General features: G+C 39.0%; 1 protein-coding gene across 1 annotated transcript in view; it reads left to right on the top strand.

Annotated features, from left to right (window-relative positions):
• The window catches only part of mad1l1 (mitotic arrest deficient 1 like 1), an 84,981-nt gene that overhangs the window by 32,262 nt on the left and 36,802 nt on the right, over window positions 1-15,917 (top strand). The window contains exon 16 of the mRNA XM_084714902.1: window positions 14,886-15,117. Within this exon, the coding sequence (XP_084571028.1) occupies window positions 14,886-15,117 (232 nt within the window). The remainder of the gene's footprint in view (window positions 1-14,885; window positions 15,118-15,917) is intronic.

Here is a 15,917-nt window from a genome sequence, read left to right as displayed (position 1 = left end):
GACCGTGATCATGGAAGATAGCTGGGATAGGAGCTAAGCTAACTCAGCTTACACCTGAGACAGTGACCCAGAGTGAGATGCATCATTGTCGACCCACTTTGATTCTACACAAGCCTGCATCCTTCTCCTCAAACCCCCACAGAACAAATGCAGATGCAGTGGTATCTGACAAGTTTGGCTGGAGGTAAAATTACTGCAGCTAGTAAGTTCGCACTAGCATTTCGGACATGCTAACATTCATAGCTTCCGTTAGAACAGATGAAGACAGAGTTTAATCCATTCACCGCATGTGTGCTCTTGAGTTTCATGTTTTTGAGAGATTACAGAAAAGACGTCACCATCCAGACTCATGAAAAGGCGAGTATCACTCTTCTCAGAGCCTCTTGCACACGTGTCAACATGTAGAGATATGGAAAGCTTGCCAGCTTTAGTTACAGATGCTAAGCTATGATTGGACAGTTGCTGTTGGAGGTGGTGCTTGCTGAAGGGTCAGTTGTAACCTTAAAATTCAATAAGAAATTCTGCATTTGGAGACTTGCGACACCGCTAGTACTCATTATCAGTATTCACTGTATATAGGAAAACTGGTGTACCAGCACACCGTTTGAAGCCATGTATGATAATAAAACTGTTATTATAATAACAATTATTTGGTGCAAGAAACTTAAATAATCCCTCTTAAAATTTCACAATTTCTCAACTCAAACAGTTTTTCCAGCAAACTGAAGAACCTCATGTTCTAATGGTAATGAGTGTCTCATACTTGACATGCTTGTCATCATGGCAGCTTAGAGGATGGTCCTGCAATTAACGAGTTGTTTCTGTCTTCAGCAGGACCGCTCGCTGTGCAAAACTGCCTTCTATAATACACTACTTGTCTTGTTAAACACACTGTATTATAAAAAAAGAATAAATCAAAGTGTACAGATGCATTTGGAATTTGAACATGTTTTGAAAAGATCTCTGCAAGTGGTGATCAATGACGTCCATGTATTCTTGGGAACATCTTTAAAGGCAGTTGTATTCCTTTATTTTCCAGCTGCACTTCAGGGTTCACTTCACAATCAGAGCCGTCAGGTTTGTAACTTTAGCTTTGTTTCAGTGTTTTTTGTTTTTCCAGCTATACTTTTCTTTCAGCAGCTGTTTTTTCCCTTTGTTTTCTAATGCATGGTTGCTGTTGTTGGTCATGCTAATGAATAAGTTCTCTGCTTATAAATGGGAACAAGCTCTACAGCAAAGCTTTCATCTTTTTTTATTTTCAGAGCTACTGGATTCTCTATTTATTCCAAACATTCATTATTGATGATGACAGAAACGTGAACGCCTTAACGTCCTGTGCACCATATCTTTTTTTCCCACCACCTACTCGCTTGTTCAGAATATTAAATGTAGAGGCTTTATGAATAGGTTATAGGTGTTACCAGCTATCATTTGGCGACAAGAGAGGAGGAAAACAGTAACAAGGTAAATACACTGTGCTGGATGATTGTTGTATTAAATTTTTCAGGTTCGTTTAAGGATATGCTCAATTTCTTTCTGACAAGACAATCACAAAGGACTGTCAGTATTTAATTTAGTCTTATCAATAATGTTATTTGCAAGTTTTAAGAACCCATCAAGGGCAATTCTGCTCTGCTCCATGTTTTCTCTTTCTTAAATATCCCCTCCCTGGGTTGGACCCTGTTTTCTTCTGATGAGAGATCATGTTGATTAGCATGAAGACATCACTATCATGGCTTCAACAACAGATTTATATTCTTTTATCAATCCATCACTTACAATTTCTTCCTTTTTCTGATTATGTCCACTGATAAGTCTTTTCTTGCACTACAGATAGTAGCAGCTATAATGGTCTTATTGCTCTTGCTGTCATGCCGGTGTCTAGACAGAGATAATTGTTGCCGTTGCAAGAGGTTGCATCAATGTAGTGTCTCTGTTGTGCTTACATGGGCATGCCCAATTGTGTATTACTCAGACACAGCGACATTACGTTTAGACATTACTCTCAAATAGAAAGAGATGTAGTACTAGATGGAAAAAGCTGTTGGTAAGTCTCGACTGTGACATACTTGTTGCCCAGGTGAGGTATTTTTTTCCAGTTTTAATGTTGCTCTTAAGTTGTGCCCCTGCTGCTGTAGTGATGTCATTTGAAGGTTTGAGGGTTCATGGCATTTTTACTTATTTAAAGATATGATCGAGTAAATGTTTAAAGCCTACGGGCAACCCTTGAGGCTACAGTGTTGACATTTTTGCTCTTGCCTTTCCTGTCATGGGGCTAAAAATATAGTTCATCCGGAATACGGGGTTTTATAGCAATGTAGCTGTCGATATATTTTGCTCCCTTGTTATTTTGTTCTTCATAATGTAGGTCAGATGGACAGGCCAGGTAATTGCCAGCAGCTGACAGCCCTGTGAGCAGGAGGATAAAATCAGAGCCTACTCAAAAAGCAAACCCTTGTAACTTTGCTAGTTTCCTTGGAGGAACCCTGTTCATATTGTATTTCACTGAGACCACTGAGTGTAGTAGTATTATTGCAAGTGGAACACTGCCAGATCCTTAAATAAATGAGACCTTTGCATACTGTGGATGGGTGTTTTCCTAAAAAGACAACCGTCAAGCTTGGATTGATGATGATATTCCTTTCTGAAGGACGGCAGCAGCAAATGAGGGCAGGAAGAAACTGTCTTCTATCATGTTTGGTGTAGTTGGAGATGTCCCACATAGCGTCAGCCTTCCACATGCCAAACTTAGTTTTGAATTAGTCTTCACTTCCCTTTATTACTATGAAGCCTGTATTCCAGTACCAAACTTCTTTCCCAACAGACACTGCGTCTTTCCATCACACTTGTGTGAATTGGTAGGATAAAAAAAACATGACGTTTCCGAATGAAACTGATAGACACTTTCTGACTCTTGAGCAGAGGAGATGATGGAAGTGCCGCTCCATTTTATCGAGTAAATCAGTGAAATGATTTGAGACGTCAGAAAAGAGTGCCTCATACCCCTTCAGCCGGCGCACAGTGTAAGATGCAATTTAAGGGAGAAATGTCAGTAATGATAGTTGTGGTGAAACACATTTGATTGAACATACAAGTGCTTCTTTGCTTCTATTTCAAAACTTCCAGAGGGGACAAAAATAACAGGAAGTTTCTTAATACTCAAGGAAATTTTCCTTTTACAACTTTTAAAGCCATACTACAGCTAATACAGCTGTACACCTACCATGAACACTTAAATTAGCCGTAGAGACAAAACAGTTTTTTCTACCAGGCTGTAAATATTTATGGAAGTGCAATTTTTGGCACTTCTGCATTTTAGCCTCAGAGGTTGCAGCTCAGATAAAACAGAGAAAACTCTTCTGCCCGGTGGTTGGCACCGATGCAAGAATGGTTACTCCAGCACTTAGTTCACAGGTGAGATGTTTCAAATGGCCAAGTTGTTTGATAAGGAAGAGGATGGTGTATTATACATTCCAGTTGTTCCTAAGGCAGTCTTCATCACTGTACTTGTCTCCATGTTGAAAAGTTGTTTAACTGAGAGGGAAGAGAAGAGATCCTGCAGCTCAGTCTTCCATGGAAGATGCTGCCGCCCTACAGACCTCTGCCTTGATGCTTTCAAGGCACAACGTCAACATACTCTTGCTTATCCATATAATCCCAAAGGCTTAGGTCCCTGTGGCAGAGCCTTCCATAGATTCTGATGCTAATACTACATGCACGGTCCAAAAAGCTCTTCAGCTTCACTTCACCAAGGCTACTCAGCTGGTCCTGTAGGAATAAAATGTATTGGCAGTCCACCCGTATTGGTACTCAGCTGCTATTTCTTCTTGCCATTTTTGTTTCGGAGAGAAGAAGGCAGGCCAGAATTCTGTTGTCTGCTACTTTATGAAAGGCACAGAGACGATGACTTGTCTCCAGACCTCTTGGGATTCAGCGATCACTACGTGGGCTCTCAAAAAAACCAACTCAAGACACAGTTTGACATGAGGGTGTTGTCTTTGTTGTTGTTTCCAACCAAAGGGAAACAAGTTAGTGATAGTGAAGGTGCCCATCCTGTTGATTTTGTCAGTATCTGAAGATGACCTTGCAACCTTGTTCTGCTTTTACCTCAAAGATGACCAACTCGAGCTGACATGTGGGTCTCAGAGCTGTTCAGCTGCAGTCCTACTGCTTGTCAGAACATCATGTTCTATTCCCAGTTTGTGTCTTGCATGTGTATCTGAGCTTCAAGCTTCCTGTGCGTACTTCTAGACCTCTAGTAGCACTATGGAGCTGTTTTTGTACGAGTGGGTCCCTATTATGTCTATCTCCTGCACACACACATGAAGGTACATGCACAGACGTGATGCACAGCTCTGCCAGTGATGTCACACTATTCCACTGATCAACAGGTGTGTAGATACGCTGCAATCCACCAATGCAGGCGATATGGAAGAGTAAGTTAAAGTATTTTAAATCCTGTATTTTTCACATCCATGTTTACTAGCTTACATTCAGCTTTGCAAATGTTTTGTGTGAAAGTAAAAGGAGTCGAACTGTGGTGAGATCTCAAGGATACGCACGTTGCATTTTGGTGAGTAACCCTGAATGTAAACATAACTTTTGTTTGTTGACAAGATAACTCCGCAGGGGCCATTTAACTAAGGATTTTATCAAAGGATAGCAGATATTTGTGTCCTGGACTAAGCCTTTCAGGGATAAGCCCATTACCAAACAAACCTTTCTCAGTGCATAGTGGATGCTGTTGCACATCTACTACTGCTACTCCATCTTTAGCTTTCAGGCTCCAATTGGCTTATGTCTGCTCCCCACCAGGGACTTGGAGACCACCCTGGGCCCTGTTTAAGAGACTCTCCATCAGGCCATCTGTGTTGCAGCTAGCTGATTGTCCTCAAATTTCAGGCAGGACAAACCACTGAAGTGTAACCTCCACCTAGTTTTTTCCACGGTTCCCTCATTGCTATAGAAACAAAGATACGGTACCTGCAGCAGCTGCTCTGTGATCATCATAGCCAGACCATATTACAAACGCCACAGTAGAATTTGTGCAATTTTTTTTCTATTTGAAATTACATTGTGGTATTAACAGTTTATTACTCGTGTTATACTCATTGATGCAATTTTGCCATAGGTATAAGTTCATGTAAATGTGTTTGACATTGCTGGAACAACATTAATGCCTTAGTGCCATCAACTAATATCCAGTACAGTATTTATACATTTTTAATCCCAAGGTTGGGTATATCCAGATCTAGGATTTCTGTCACCACCATAATACAGTTGATGCAATAAGTTTTGTTTGTGGCACTAACTAGATTAAATATCCTTATAAATTTATGTTATGAGATCCCTAAGGACAGCCATATATTGCAGTAGGAGTAATAGGAAGCAACCTGTATATCTGTAAAAATGTTAGAACTTGTTTGTAGAAAGGCAACAAAGTTGGCATGAAGAGAAAAAAGGAGGAAACCCTCCCCAGAAAATGAGGGAAAAGGATCATTTTCAAACAATGAGGATACATATCATATCATGTTGTGTCTTTATGTAAGGGAATTAAGAAAACCGAGAAAGAGAGCAAGTCTAGTCAAATTTATTCATAAAGCACGTTTAAAAGCAGCCCGTTTTGACCAATAAAATGTCCAAACCTGATTCCAAAAAAGTTGGGAAGCTGCAAGATGGAAATTAAAAACAGAACGCAACAATTTGCAAATTTATATTCAATTGAATATAGTACAAAGACAAGTGTTTGTGTGTTCAAACCGATAAACTTTAATGTTTCTTGTAAATATACACTCTGTATGGCATGTTTACCACTGTGATACATCTTTTAACAACATTCAGTAAGTGTTCAGGAACTGGGGACACGAATTGTTGAAGTTTTGAAAGTGAAATTCCTTCCTGTTGTTTGTTGTCCTGTTTTGTGCTGCATAATATGCCACATCTTTTCAATAGCACACTATTTTGATATTCCTCCATTATCTGGGTATGAGACAGAGATAATCCACAGACCTTGCTGCCAACATTTTTTATTGAACCATTTATTTGGCTGAAGAAAAGGCAGTTTCAATGAAAACTATTGACATTGAGGTCTGTGCTCTCAGAGTAACCAGGACTAGTTTGGGAAAGATGTGCTGCCGTTCATTTGTTTGTTTTTTTAAATGGAATTTTCAGCTTCCATTCACTGCTGTTTTTTTCTTGTTTTTTTTTTGTGGTAATTAAGGAAAACTGATCCACCTTTGAATACACTGATGATTTAATCTTGGTAGGCACCGTTAATTTGTAAAGGAGAGTTTCTAAAACGGACAGTATCAAGAATGGGCCTCCGATCTGTTTGTCTCTCCATTCGGTCTCACTTTATCAGTTCACGCGGGTCAACGGTGTGTGTGTGTGCGTTTTTTTTCTTCGTTATCTTTTGATAGCACCTCTCCTCTCTCACACTCATGCACAGTCGCTCACCATTAGAGTGTCACCTGTTCCATCAGTGACTCATGTGTCCCCCGTGGTCGGTGCTGTATTTAGTATATAAGTGGATGTTGCAGAGCAATTTGTTCAGCTGTGTTAAAAACAGACATCGTTCCCTGGACGTTGGTGCCCGCTCCCTCCTATACAGACACACACACACACACACACACACACACACACACACACACACACACACACACACACTCACTCAAACGCTCGCTCTCTATCTCTCTCTGCCCCCCCCACTCTCTTACTCTGTTGCTCTGCTGCTCTCTCTCTCTCTCTCTCTCTCTCTCTGCCTCTTGCTCTTTTTTTAAAACCGACTCTGCTCCCTGGTATTAGATGTGTTGTTATTGTTGTTCTATGAATAAGAGATATGTAGCCTCGGGCACTTAGAATGGCACTCCACCTTGCTGCACTGTAAATACTGTGTGGAAGAGTAGGCTGTATATATGCATGTAACACACACACACACACCAACACACCAACACAAAATAGGCCAGCTGAAATACTGTAATATTAAGCAGTTTGCTAGCATCCACTTTGAAACTCAGGCAATTTGGCATTTTTCTATTGTCGCAGCAGGGAACTAAATTATAATTTATAAACATAATGTGCAGGACTTTCCCTTTCTTTTCTCAAGAGCAGACATGCATATGCAGTGAAAGATAGTTACACCTGTCTCCATTTCATAGATGGAGGGTTTCTATACAGTGTGGAAAAGTATGGAATTTAAGTTTTGTAATTTCCAGTTCTTGGTAAGTATGAAAAAAGAAGAGAGAGTATGGGGAAAAAGGTAGGGTTAGGGTTAGCACAGGTTAGTTTATTTCCTCCTCCTCTGTGCAGAGATTTTGCTTTCTGCATAAGAGTTTGGACTGAACGGCCACAACAGGTAACTATTCCAGTGGCTGGCTTGACAGTCCCAAATATAAGCCCTGGTTTGCCGTCATCGCTTCCTAATTGGAAGTGATCGGAACAAGCATGCGAGCAAACATCGGGTAATTTTAGTTTATTTCAGTGAGGATGTCGGAATCTGGTCCACATGTCGACCAACAGGCTAAGCAGCGTGTCACTTGTTTGGGAAATCGCTTGGCCCAGTTCTATTTTTACGAAGTTTCAGACACTTGCTTCACCCCCCGACATATTTTCTTTGGTCAAAATTGATGCTGACATCCTTGACATTTATCTTTCGCCTCATCAAAGCTGTCAACTCGACGAGAGACTAATTAAAGGTTGAGAAGTGATGCATTTTCTATGACAGCACCCCTTTATTTTAAAAAAGACAAGGTTTGAAAGAAAAATTGGAGCTGTTGAGAGTTGCAAGTAAACTGTATTGACACATGGCTGACTCAAGAGAATAATTAATTATGAATCAGTAACTTAGACACTTAACCTACTCGTCTGCAGTGAGATAAATCACAACCGTTACCACTGCAACATTGCTTGTTGTATATCTGGACAATTTTCCCTACATGTGCTACAGTTTGCTTGATCTCCACATGTTAGGAAGCGGCGTAAGAATTTCAAATGGGGAAAGAAAGTTAAATGCAAACTTCAAATTAAAATTGGAGGCTGCAATTGTAAGCTATATGTAAAGGCAAAAGCACAGCATCCTCTGCACCAAGAGTCATCATGAAGTGAGACCAAGACTCACCACGACAAACAATGAACACACCACTGCACCTCTCATCTTTTGGCTAGTGAACTTTGAGTCTGGGAATGTGTGGGATTTTCAAATGGAAAATGGATATGAACCCTGATGATCCCTGGTTTGAATTTTTACATTCCATGTTTTTATTTTTATTATTTCAGTGGATCGAACTCATTCACAACATTTTTTTTATCTGTAATACCCTCTTTTTCTGTGATATATGAGGAAAATTCAACTAATTTAAAAAAATGATTTTGCTGTTCCTTGGCTTACTCTGAAAGTGATGTGCTTCAATGCCAAAGAGAAATACATTTCTTTTGTTTTTGCTGTTGAGCTCTCAATTAAAATTTTGACCCTTGGCTCAGTCCAGGCTTCCAAAAAGTAAAAAATGAATTGCACGGCCAAATGATTCTAATTTTCTTTAGCTTGACCTAATTTTTAGGAAGTATGTTTGGAAGAGTTTTCGTTTTTTGACAGCATGTAGCTGTTGGCTGCGTTTTGAGGACTTTACTTGTCTTTTTGTGCCGGGTTTACGGCTCTAATCTACATATCTGTCTCACACTATTTGGCTCTCCCTTCTATTTTCTCTCGCTGTTTATCACCACACACAGTGTATACAGATGCACCCCTGAATAAACCCTCCATATACAGATGTAGAACTTCAAAAGATTTACGCAAGAGGAAAACAAGTCTGGACTTTATTTGGCTGTGACGTGTGTGCAGTCCAGATGAAAATGTTTTTGATATAAATACACACATTCTCCGTTCCTCGTTTTGCAAAGCTCAATCCTTCTGTTCCTTTTAAATTATACAAAGCGTTATTTATAAGTGTGTGATGCTTTTTTTTTTTTCCCCTCCATCCATGCTACTACTCCTCTACGCTGAAGGCAGCGATAACCCAACCCTCTTTGTTTTCACTGTGTTCTTTTCTGTCCTTCAACGTTTCCCATCTTCATATCCCCTTTCTCCTTGTCTGCTTCTTGCTCTCCCCCACGCCTGTAGTTTATTTGGCAACTGTCGCTTGGGGGCATATGGAATCTAATTTAGCCAGTAATCAAGAGCTCAGATTGGTGTGTGTGTGTGTGAGTGTTCCTTTTTGTGTGTCTCTCCCTATATTGGCATTAAGCTAAGATAGACTCTCCTCATTTAGTCAGACCTCATAGAGTCAGAAGAAAACAGAGTAAGAAAGGAAGGAAATCATGTTTTCCAGAAGCACATTCCCATTTTTGCTTCAGTATCGGCTTCTTAATGCGAGTTTTTCTCTTGTTGCTAACATCCATCTATATTTGCCACTCATACCAGTGTTGTTATGTTATGTAATCTTGTGCTAGTCTGCTTGATAGATAAACTGCTGCTGTTATATAATATTTTAATGGCATCAAGACATAATGAAACACTTGCTAAAACTCTTTTGTTGCTAGTGTTCAAGCTGCAGTAACTTTTGAGTTCATGAAAGTTCCAGTAAAACTTTTATTTAGAGACGAGACCGATCTGATCCAGTATCGGTATCGGGCCTGATATTGATATTGATGTTTGGCATTCATCTAGTATTTGACTCGTAACACAGAGTCAGCATTTGAATTAAGTTTCACAACATGTGTGCTTGCCACACGCTTTCTGATTGTAAACAGTGTAGTAAAGCAGTGGACACTGAGACCTAAATACTGTCTTTCACTTCACTTTTCACTCACAAAAATACATGATCCAAATTACTGCTTTTAAAATACAGCTGGAGTGAGGAAATCTGCTAGCCACCTCACTCATGGTGTAGCAAAGAAACCAGCACAAAAATGACAATTGCCAACATAAATAAACACATTCAGGGCTGCACCTAAGGATTATTTTTTAAATGATTAATCGAATTATTTTTTTTTTCAATAATTTTCTTGATTAATCTAATGATTAATTTTTATTATTAAATTAATATAACAATTAGTTTACCGAAAAGAAACAAAACAAAACGCCTCATTAATATTTCAATATTAAATTCAATTATAATTCTGAAAAATAAACACATAAAGCACATTAAAATAATAATAGTGGCATATTTAAAAATTTGTCAAATTTCCATCCTGTTTAATAGACTCTGTCAGATGTCTGAACCTCAAATTCAAAAGAAGCTGTGATGCATATTAATTTAATATAACTAATCACTATCAACCCATCACTGAACTGGACAATCAGTCTTTTGACCTAAAACTTAAACAGGTTATGACATGAAGTTGTTTCATGAGTCATAGGCCGGTAAGATGATCACTAACTGTGTATTTTCGCATCAGTGTGGGCCAAAGAAAATAACAGAAGCAAATTGCAGTCTGTAATGTTTTAGCCATTTCTGAGTCATACGTGGCTGATAAAGTGAACAGAAAGTATAAAACAGCTGAATAACACCTTTAGATGAGGCACGGTGTAAAGTTAACAGCAGTGGTGCAGACATTACTTTTAACACAGAGGTGATGAAGAAACATCTTGAAAATGTGACTATTAACAGAAACATGGTCCAGACATTAGTTTACTGAAAGTAAATATCAAAAACTTTTCTCATTAACATTTGGTTATTTCATTCAATCGTCTTTTATTCAATCGCTGAAGGTACGGCTGTTCATAGTGATGCTTTAACACATGTTATGCAAATCGACGTTTGTTCATAATCGATGATGACAATTACGTTGACGAATCACCCCAGCCCTAAACACATTAGAAACACTAGCAAACAGTAAGATTTGCATTTTTGGCAAATAATATAGCAACTCTCAGCAATGCATCATGGGAAAATATGCAACTGACGTCTCTTAGCCTATCAGCTGTGAATGTCGTAAGCCAGAATCCTCCAGCACCCCACAATGGTTGAAGGACACCATAAAACGTTACTTACACAAACTGCACAAACTTTCCAGGTTCAGCCACATGTAGTAATAATAATAGTGATGATAATAATAATAATGATAATTACAAACATCATGAAAAAAAGAGCGTTGGTATTGATATAGTATCCGGATCTGCAGATAATCAAATTCAGATATCCAAATTATACTTATAAATACTTATCCAAATAATATTAAACAATTTCAGTTACATGCTATGACATTTTCCTTTGTACCCCTTCTCTTGCCGTTTTGTTCACATTTGAGAGCAAGAAATCTCTGTTCACAAGTACATCACTTGTACTTCATGCACTGCACACATTGTATCAGTGCAGGATATTCTGCTAAGGTGGTCCGTGCTGCTCTGTGCTGAGGGCAAAGAGTAGCACACTGGGAAATAAAGCAGGTAGGCAGTCTGATGTTCATAACTTCACTGTATGCTCCTGCAGCCTCTGTAGAGGAGATTTTGGCAGGCTAAGTAAAGCAGAGCATTCAGAGGTTACACGAAATAAATATCTTTAGAAACAGAAAGTTGGAAATAAAGCTGCTTGTTTGAATTTCAAATTCCCTGTCTCCTACACAAGCGTTTAGCAGCGGACCTCCTTCACCCAAGCACAGTTAGCATCGCCATTTATTGCACCGAATAAATGTGAACATAAGCTGCAGTTTATTTCATGCATACATGAGGTATTTCATGCTTGTATGCAAATGTGCACATGTGTTTCTAAATGTAGCCCTTCAAGCTGTTCAGCATATTTGATGAAGCTCATGTACTTGAATGATTCTTCACGTTTTTTTGTGTTGTAACCACATGATTGAATGGATTTACTGTAAGTCTCAGTATATAAAAGTGTTGGCTGAATAAATGTAATATAATATATAACATAATATATGTAATTTAAAATGCTTAAAAGCTGTAAAATTGCATTCCAATTCACTATGAGTAATAACTGGACTGTGCGCTCTCCTGCTAAAATAGGCTTCCATGGATACTTAAAGGGGATCTATTGTGCCTTATTTTCTGTCATATATAATGTTACTGTGTTGAGGTGAGGTAAACATATGTACAAGCAGTCCCTATGAACAAAACGTTCAGGTTTCAGCCTGCCCTGTATGCAACATAATTTTTCTGCTACTTGGGATGACTTGTGTGATCAGCTGATCTTGACACATCGTGTATTTCTTTACATGGTCATCTGCTCCTGACACAGAACAGTGAGCGCACCACGCTCTGCCACTTAATCTGTTGTCAATCGACCGCTCTTTTCAGGGATATGTTCGTGTTCGGTGTGTCTCTCAGAAAGGGCTTTTTGGGTGTTGAAGGAAAGTTGTATATTTTCTAGTTTTCGCTCCGATGTCGTGTGACCGCTCTACTCTGTGATTTAAAATGTTTCTGATGGACACGTATCTTTACTTGTTGCTAAAGTAGCTAAATGCTACTGCTGCTTAGACGTGCACTCCCCTGGTGTTTGAGCTCCCTGTCAGCTACATGTCTGAAGAAGTTAAATGCTAACAACTAAACCTTTGTCCATCAGGAAACTTCATAAATCACCAGAAGCTGAGGCAGAGCAGCCGGAGGACATCACAGGGAAAACCAGAAAGTATTTTCTTCATGAAATATTGTCCAGTTTCACCAGAATCAGTGAATAAAGTTGTGTGTTTATAATTTTGGGGCTCCAATTTTGATTCGTTTTGTCTTTATGGACATAAAATAGGTCTTTATGGTCTTAAGAAATCTTAAATTAAACTTGTATGCAAAAACCCTGAAGACTATAGCCTTTGTATTCTGTTCAAGATGACCAAGATCAAGGATTGTTGTTGCAATTAAGTACAGCAAACAACTTTTTGTTCTTCACTCTCTAAAATCGAACAGAATGGAGACATGGGTATGTATCATATCCCAAGTCTTCTCAGAAGCACTTGAGTTGACAAAATGAAAAAAGCAATACATACTTAAATGTTGAATGACAACAAAAAAATACGCAATATTTAAAATGTACAAGTTTTCTTGAGTCATTTGGATTGAAAGCATGGATTGATTTCTTGGAAAGAACTTTTGTGCACGCACTTCACCTTTCGTCTCCTCCTCATTTATTCCTCTGAATCATAGTCAGCACGCCCTCTCTGATGGTTTCCATAAAACTCTTCCAGGCCTTTTGATTATGAAAGTCTGCCCAAGCTTTTCTGACATGTCCATGTTTTCACCACACACATTTCACAGAAATATGTAAGAAAGAGCAGTGAGTGTCTGAGTTCCTCTGCAGGCGTATCTGGTGTTTCATGTGCTGGAGCCTTTTGCAGTCCACATATTCTTGAAGGCCTGTGAGTTATTATGTGTGAGAACTTCAGATGCTGTTTACTTGATCAATTGGACAAAAAAGTCCACGGGGAAGGACAGAGAGAGACTCTTTTTAGCCTGGTATGTGCTTTCTATTCTGAATTGACTACGTGATCTGAAGGCTACTGTTTAAAGTTGACAACTTAATGTGACAGAGGATGCATCTCAATCCAAAGTACAATGACAGCTGAACAAAAACTAACCAGTCCTTCACCAGAAGAATGAATCTGCAACTGTGATAACTGGCTAATTATTTAAGCCAGTGTGACTAAATGACATATTTTATGAATATTTCATATGACATTTGCATAACAATAACCGTTCAGAACAACAGATAAACTGTACAATTAACCCAAATGGTGAATGCAGTAACTGCAGAAAGTTTGTGAAAAAGAGAAATTTGGATGAATTTTGAGCAGATTATTTCCAATGAATATTGCATCAGAGATGGGTTTTCGTGATATCTTAGGAGCTTTTTACATAATTCTCTGTCTGTATTATGTTTTTTTTAAATTTTAACAATCATGCATACTTAAAAAGCTACGCTTTTGACCAATTCAGTATTTTATTCTCCTTTTTATCCCTTCCTGTTGCATTAGCTCTTTGGTTGTTTTGCATACTCTTATAATGCAGGACGAGGCTGTTTAGCAGAGTGAAGGCTCTGTGATTATAGCTCGTGGTCAAGTCTTCATCATGCTCTTATCTAAGCAAGTGTCAACAGTTTTCTGGCAGGACAATGACCATAAACATGAATCATGGCTATGCTAGGCCTGTTTAAAGGTTCAGCATTTTGAGAAACATGCTTACGTGTTTTCTTGCCAAGAATTAGTTTCATCGCCCCTGTTTGAAGCGAGAGCCAGCAGCTTCTCGACTTAAAATGAAGACTACAAACAAGGTGAAAAAGTGAGCGTGACTCCATCCGCAGAGAAAATGAACCCTACCTACCAACATCCAGCGAGCTCAGGAATTAACACATTACATCTCAATCTGTACAAGTAGTGAATACGATCACCCAGACGATAATTTATGATTTTATGTGGGGTTATGTGTTGGACTTTTATTTTTTGATCTCCTTGAGCCAACCAGCTGAGACTTCAGAGTGTCTTTGGAGTATTGCCCTTAAAGAAACACTGACTTTATGGCACTCAACTCAAGAAAGTAGTTCAAAGTAAGAGGAGATCATGATGGTCATGATGTTCGAAACCAAAGTTTTAAGTTTTAACTTACATAATATTTTATATTTTCAGGTACCACTTTATTTAAAGCTTGAGCTTTCTAGATTTCAGTGTCTGGTAGAAATGCTGTTTCAGACTCTGATTGCATCTGATGCTGATTTAGACTAATAATTTGACTTCAAGAGATTTTTGGCACATAATGAAAATAGTTTTAGTTAAGGATGTATGTCATCTGTCACATTACTATTAATAGTATATCATCTCTGTATCTCTTTAATTCAAAAATCCTCAGATGTTTGGAATATTTTTATTCCACCTAAGTCATGGAACTGTGTATTGAAACTGTAGAATTGATAGATGTCTGATCTTTGTCCTTGTGCCTCTTTCTGTTTCAGGGAGACTATGATCCGATGAAAACCCAAGTTCTCCACCTCAAAATGAACCCTACCACTGTTGCCAAGCAACAGCGGCAGCAGGAAGTTGAGGCTCTTCGGGAGGAAGTGACACGTCTCCGGGAGCTCGTGCGCTCAGTGCAGGATGGAAGCACTTTGGTCCACTCGCAGGACGACCCCAGCATGCACGCCTCCAGCCTCGGCCTCAGTTTGCCGCCATCGAAGGAGGTGCTGGGTAAGATCCACAGCACAGACTCACATTTACAGGCTCGCTTGTACTAAATTGGCTCATTAGCTTGCATAAGCCTTGTAATAAACTAACCCTGGTTGGGCAGTTGCATTGACTTTCTCATTGTCCATCACGTTTCCATTACCATAAATTTTTATGGAGCTGAGCATAAGGTGCTGCAGCTGAGATTAGAGCCAGAGCAAACATTATAGGCGAAATAAATCTTGACAAGCACACACTACTTTAATGTCGAACACAGAAGGTACATGCACATAAAAGCTTAGTTACTTAGTATAGCCAGTTATTGAATAGTGCTGTGCTTGAAATGTTCTGCATGTACCATAGAAACCACTAGAGCTGCTTCCTGATTATTGAAGGTTCGAATCATTAGTTGGAGACGCCTCATTCGACTGAGATCCTTCCAGTCAAGCATTTGTTTTTTCCCTTTTGTCAGTCTGTGTGCATTACAGAGGATAAAACTGATAGAAGTTTACAGAAATGCACAGGGAGAAGATTTCAGTGAGGAATTAAAGGGAATCATAAATATAGATTTATATCCGCTGGTGCATCTATTAAAAAATTACAACATGCACTGGAGGTTAATTGATGAAAGAGGGTAAAACGAGTGGCTGGTAAACAAGTTTTAGCTCTTGTTTTTTGCTGTATCATTGTACACCAAGGAATGCAACAGCGTGACAGGCTGTAAACTTTACAAACGAAGTCTCTAAATCGCCACAAACCACAAAACAAACTGTGATGGAAGCAGAGAAGAGTGATAGAAACGAAGCGCAAAGTGGTGTGCTGTC

This window comes from Lutjanus erythropterus, chromosome 3, assembly GCF_056507025.1.
Source record: "Lutjanus erythropterus isolate fLutEry1 chromosome 3, fLutEry1.hap2, whole genome shotgun sequence".
In the NCBI taxonomy this organism is placed as follows: domain Eukaryota; kingdom Metazoa; phylum Chordata; class Actinopteri; order Lutjaniformes; family Lutjanidae; genus Lutjanus; species Lutjanus erythropterus.
This window is presented reverse-complemented; position numbering and strand designations above follow the sequence as displayed.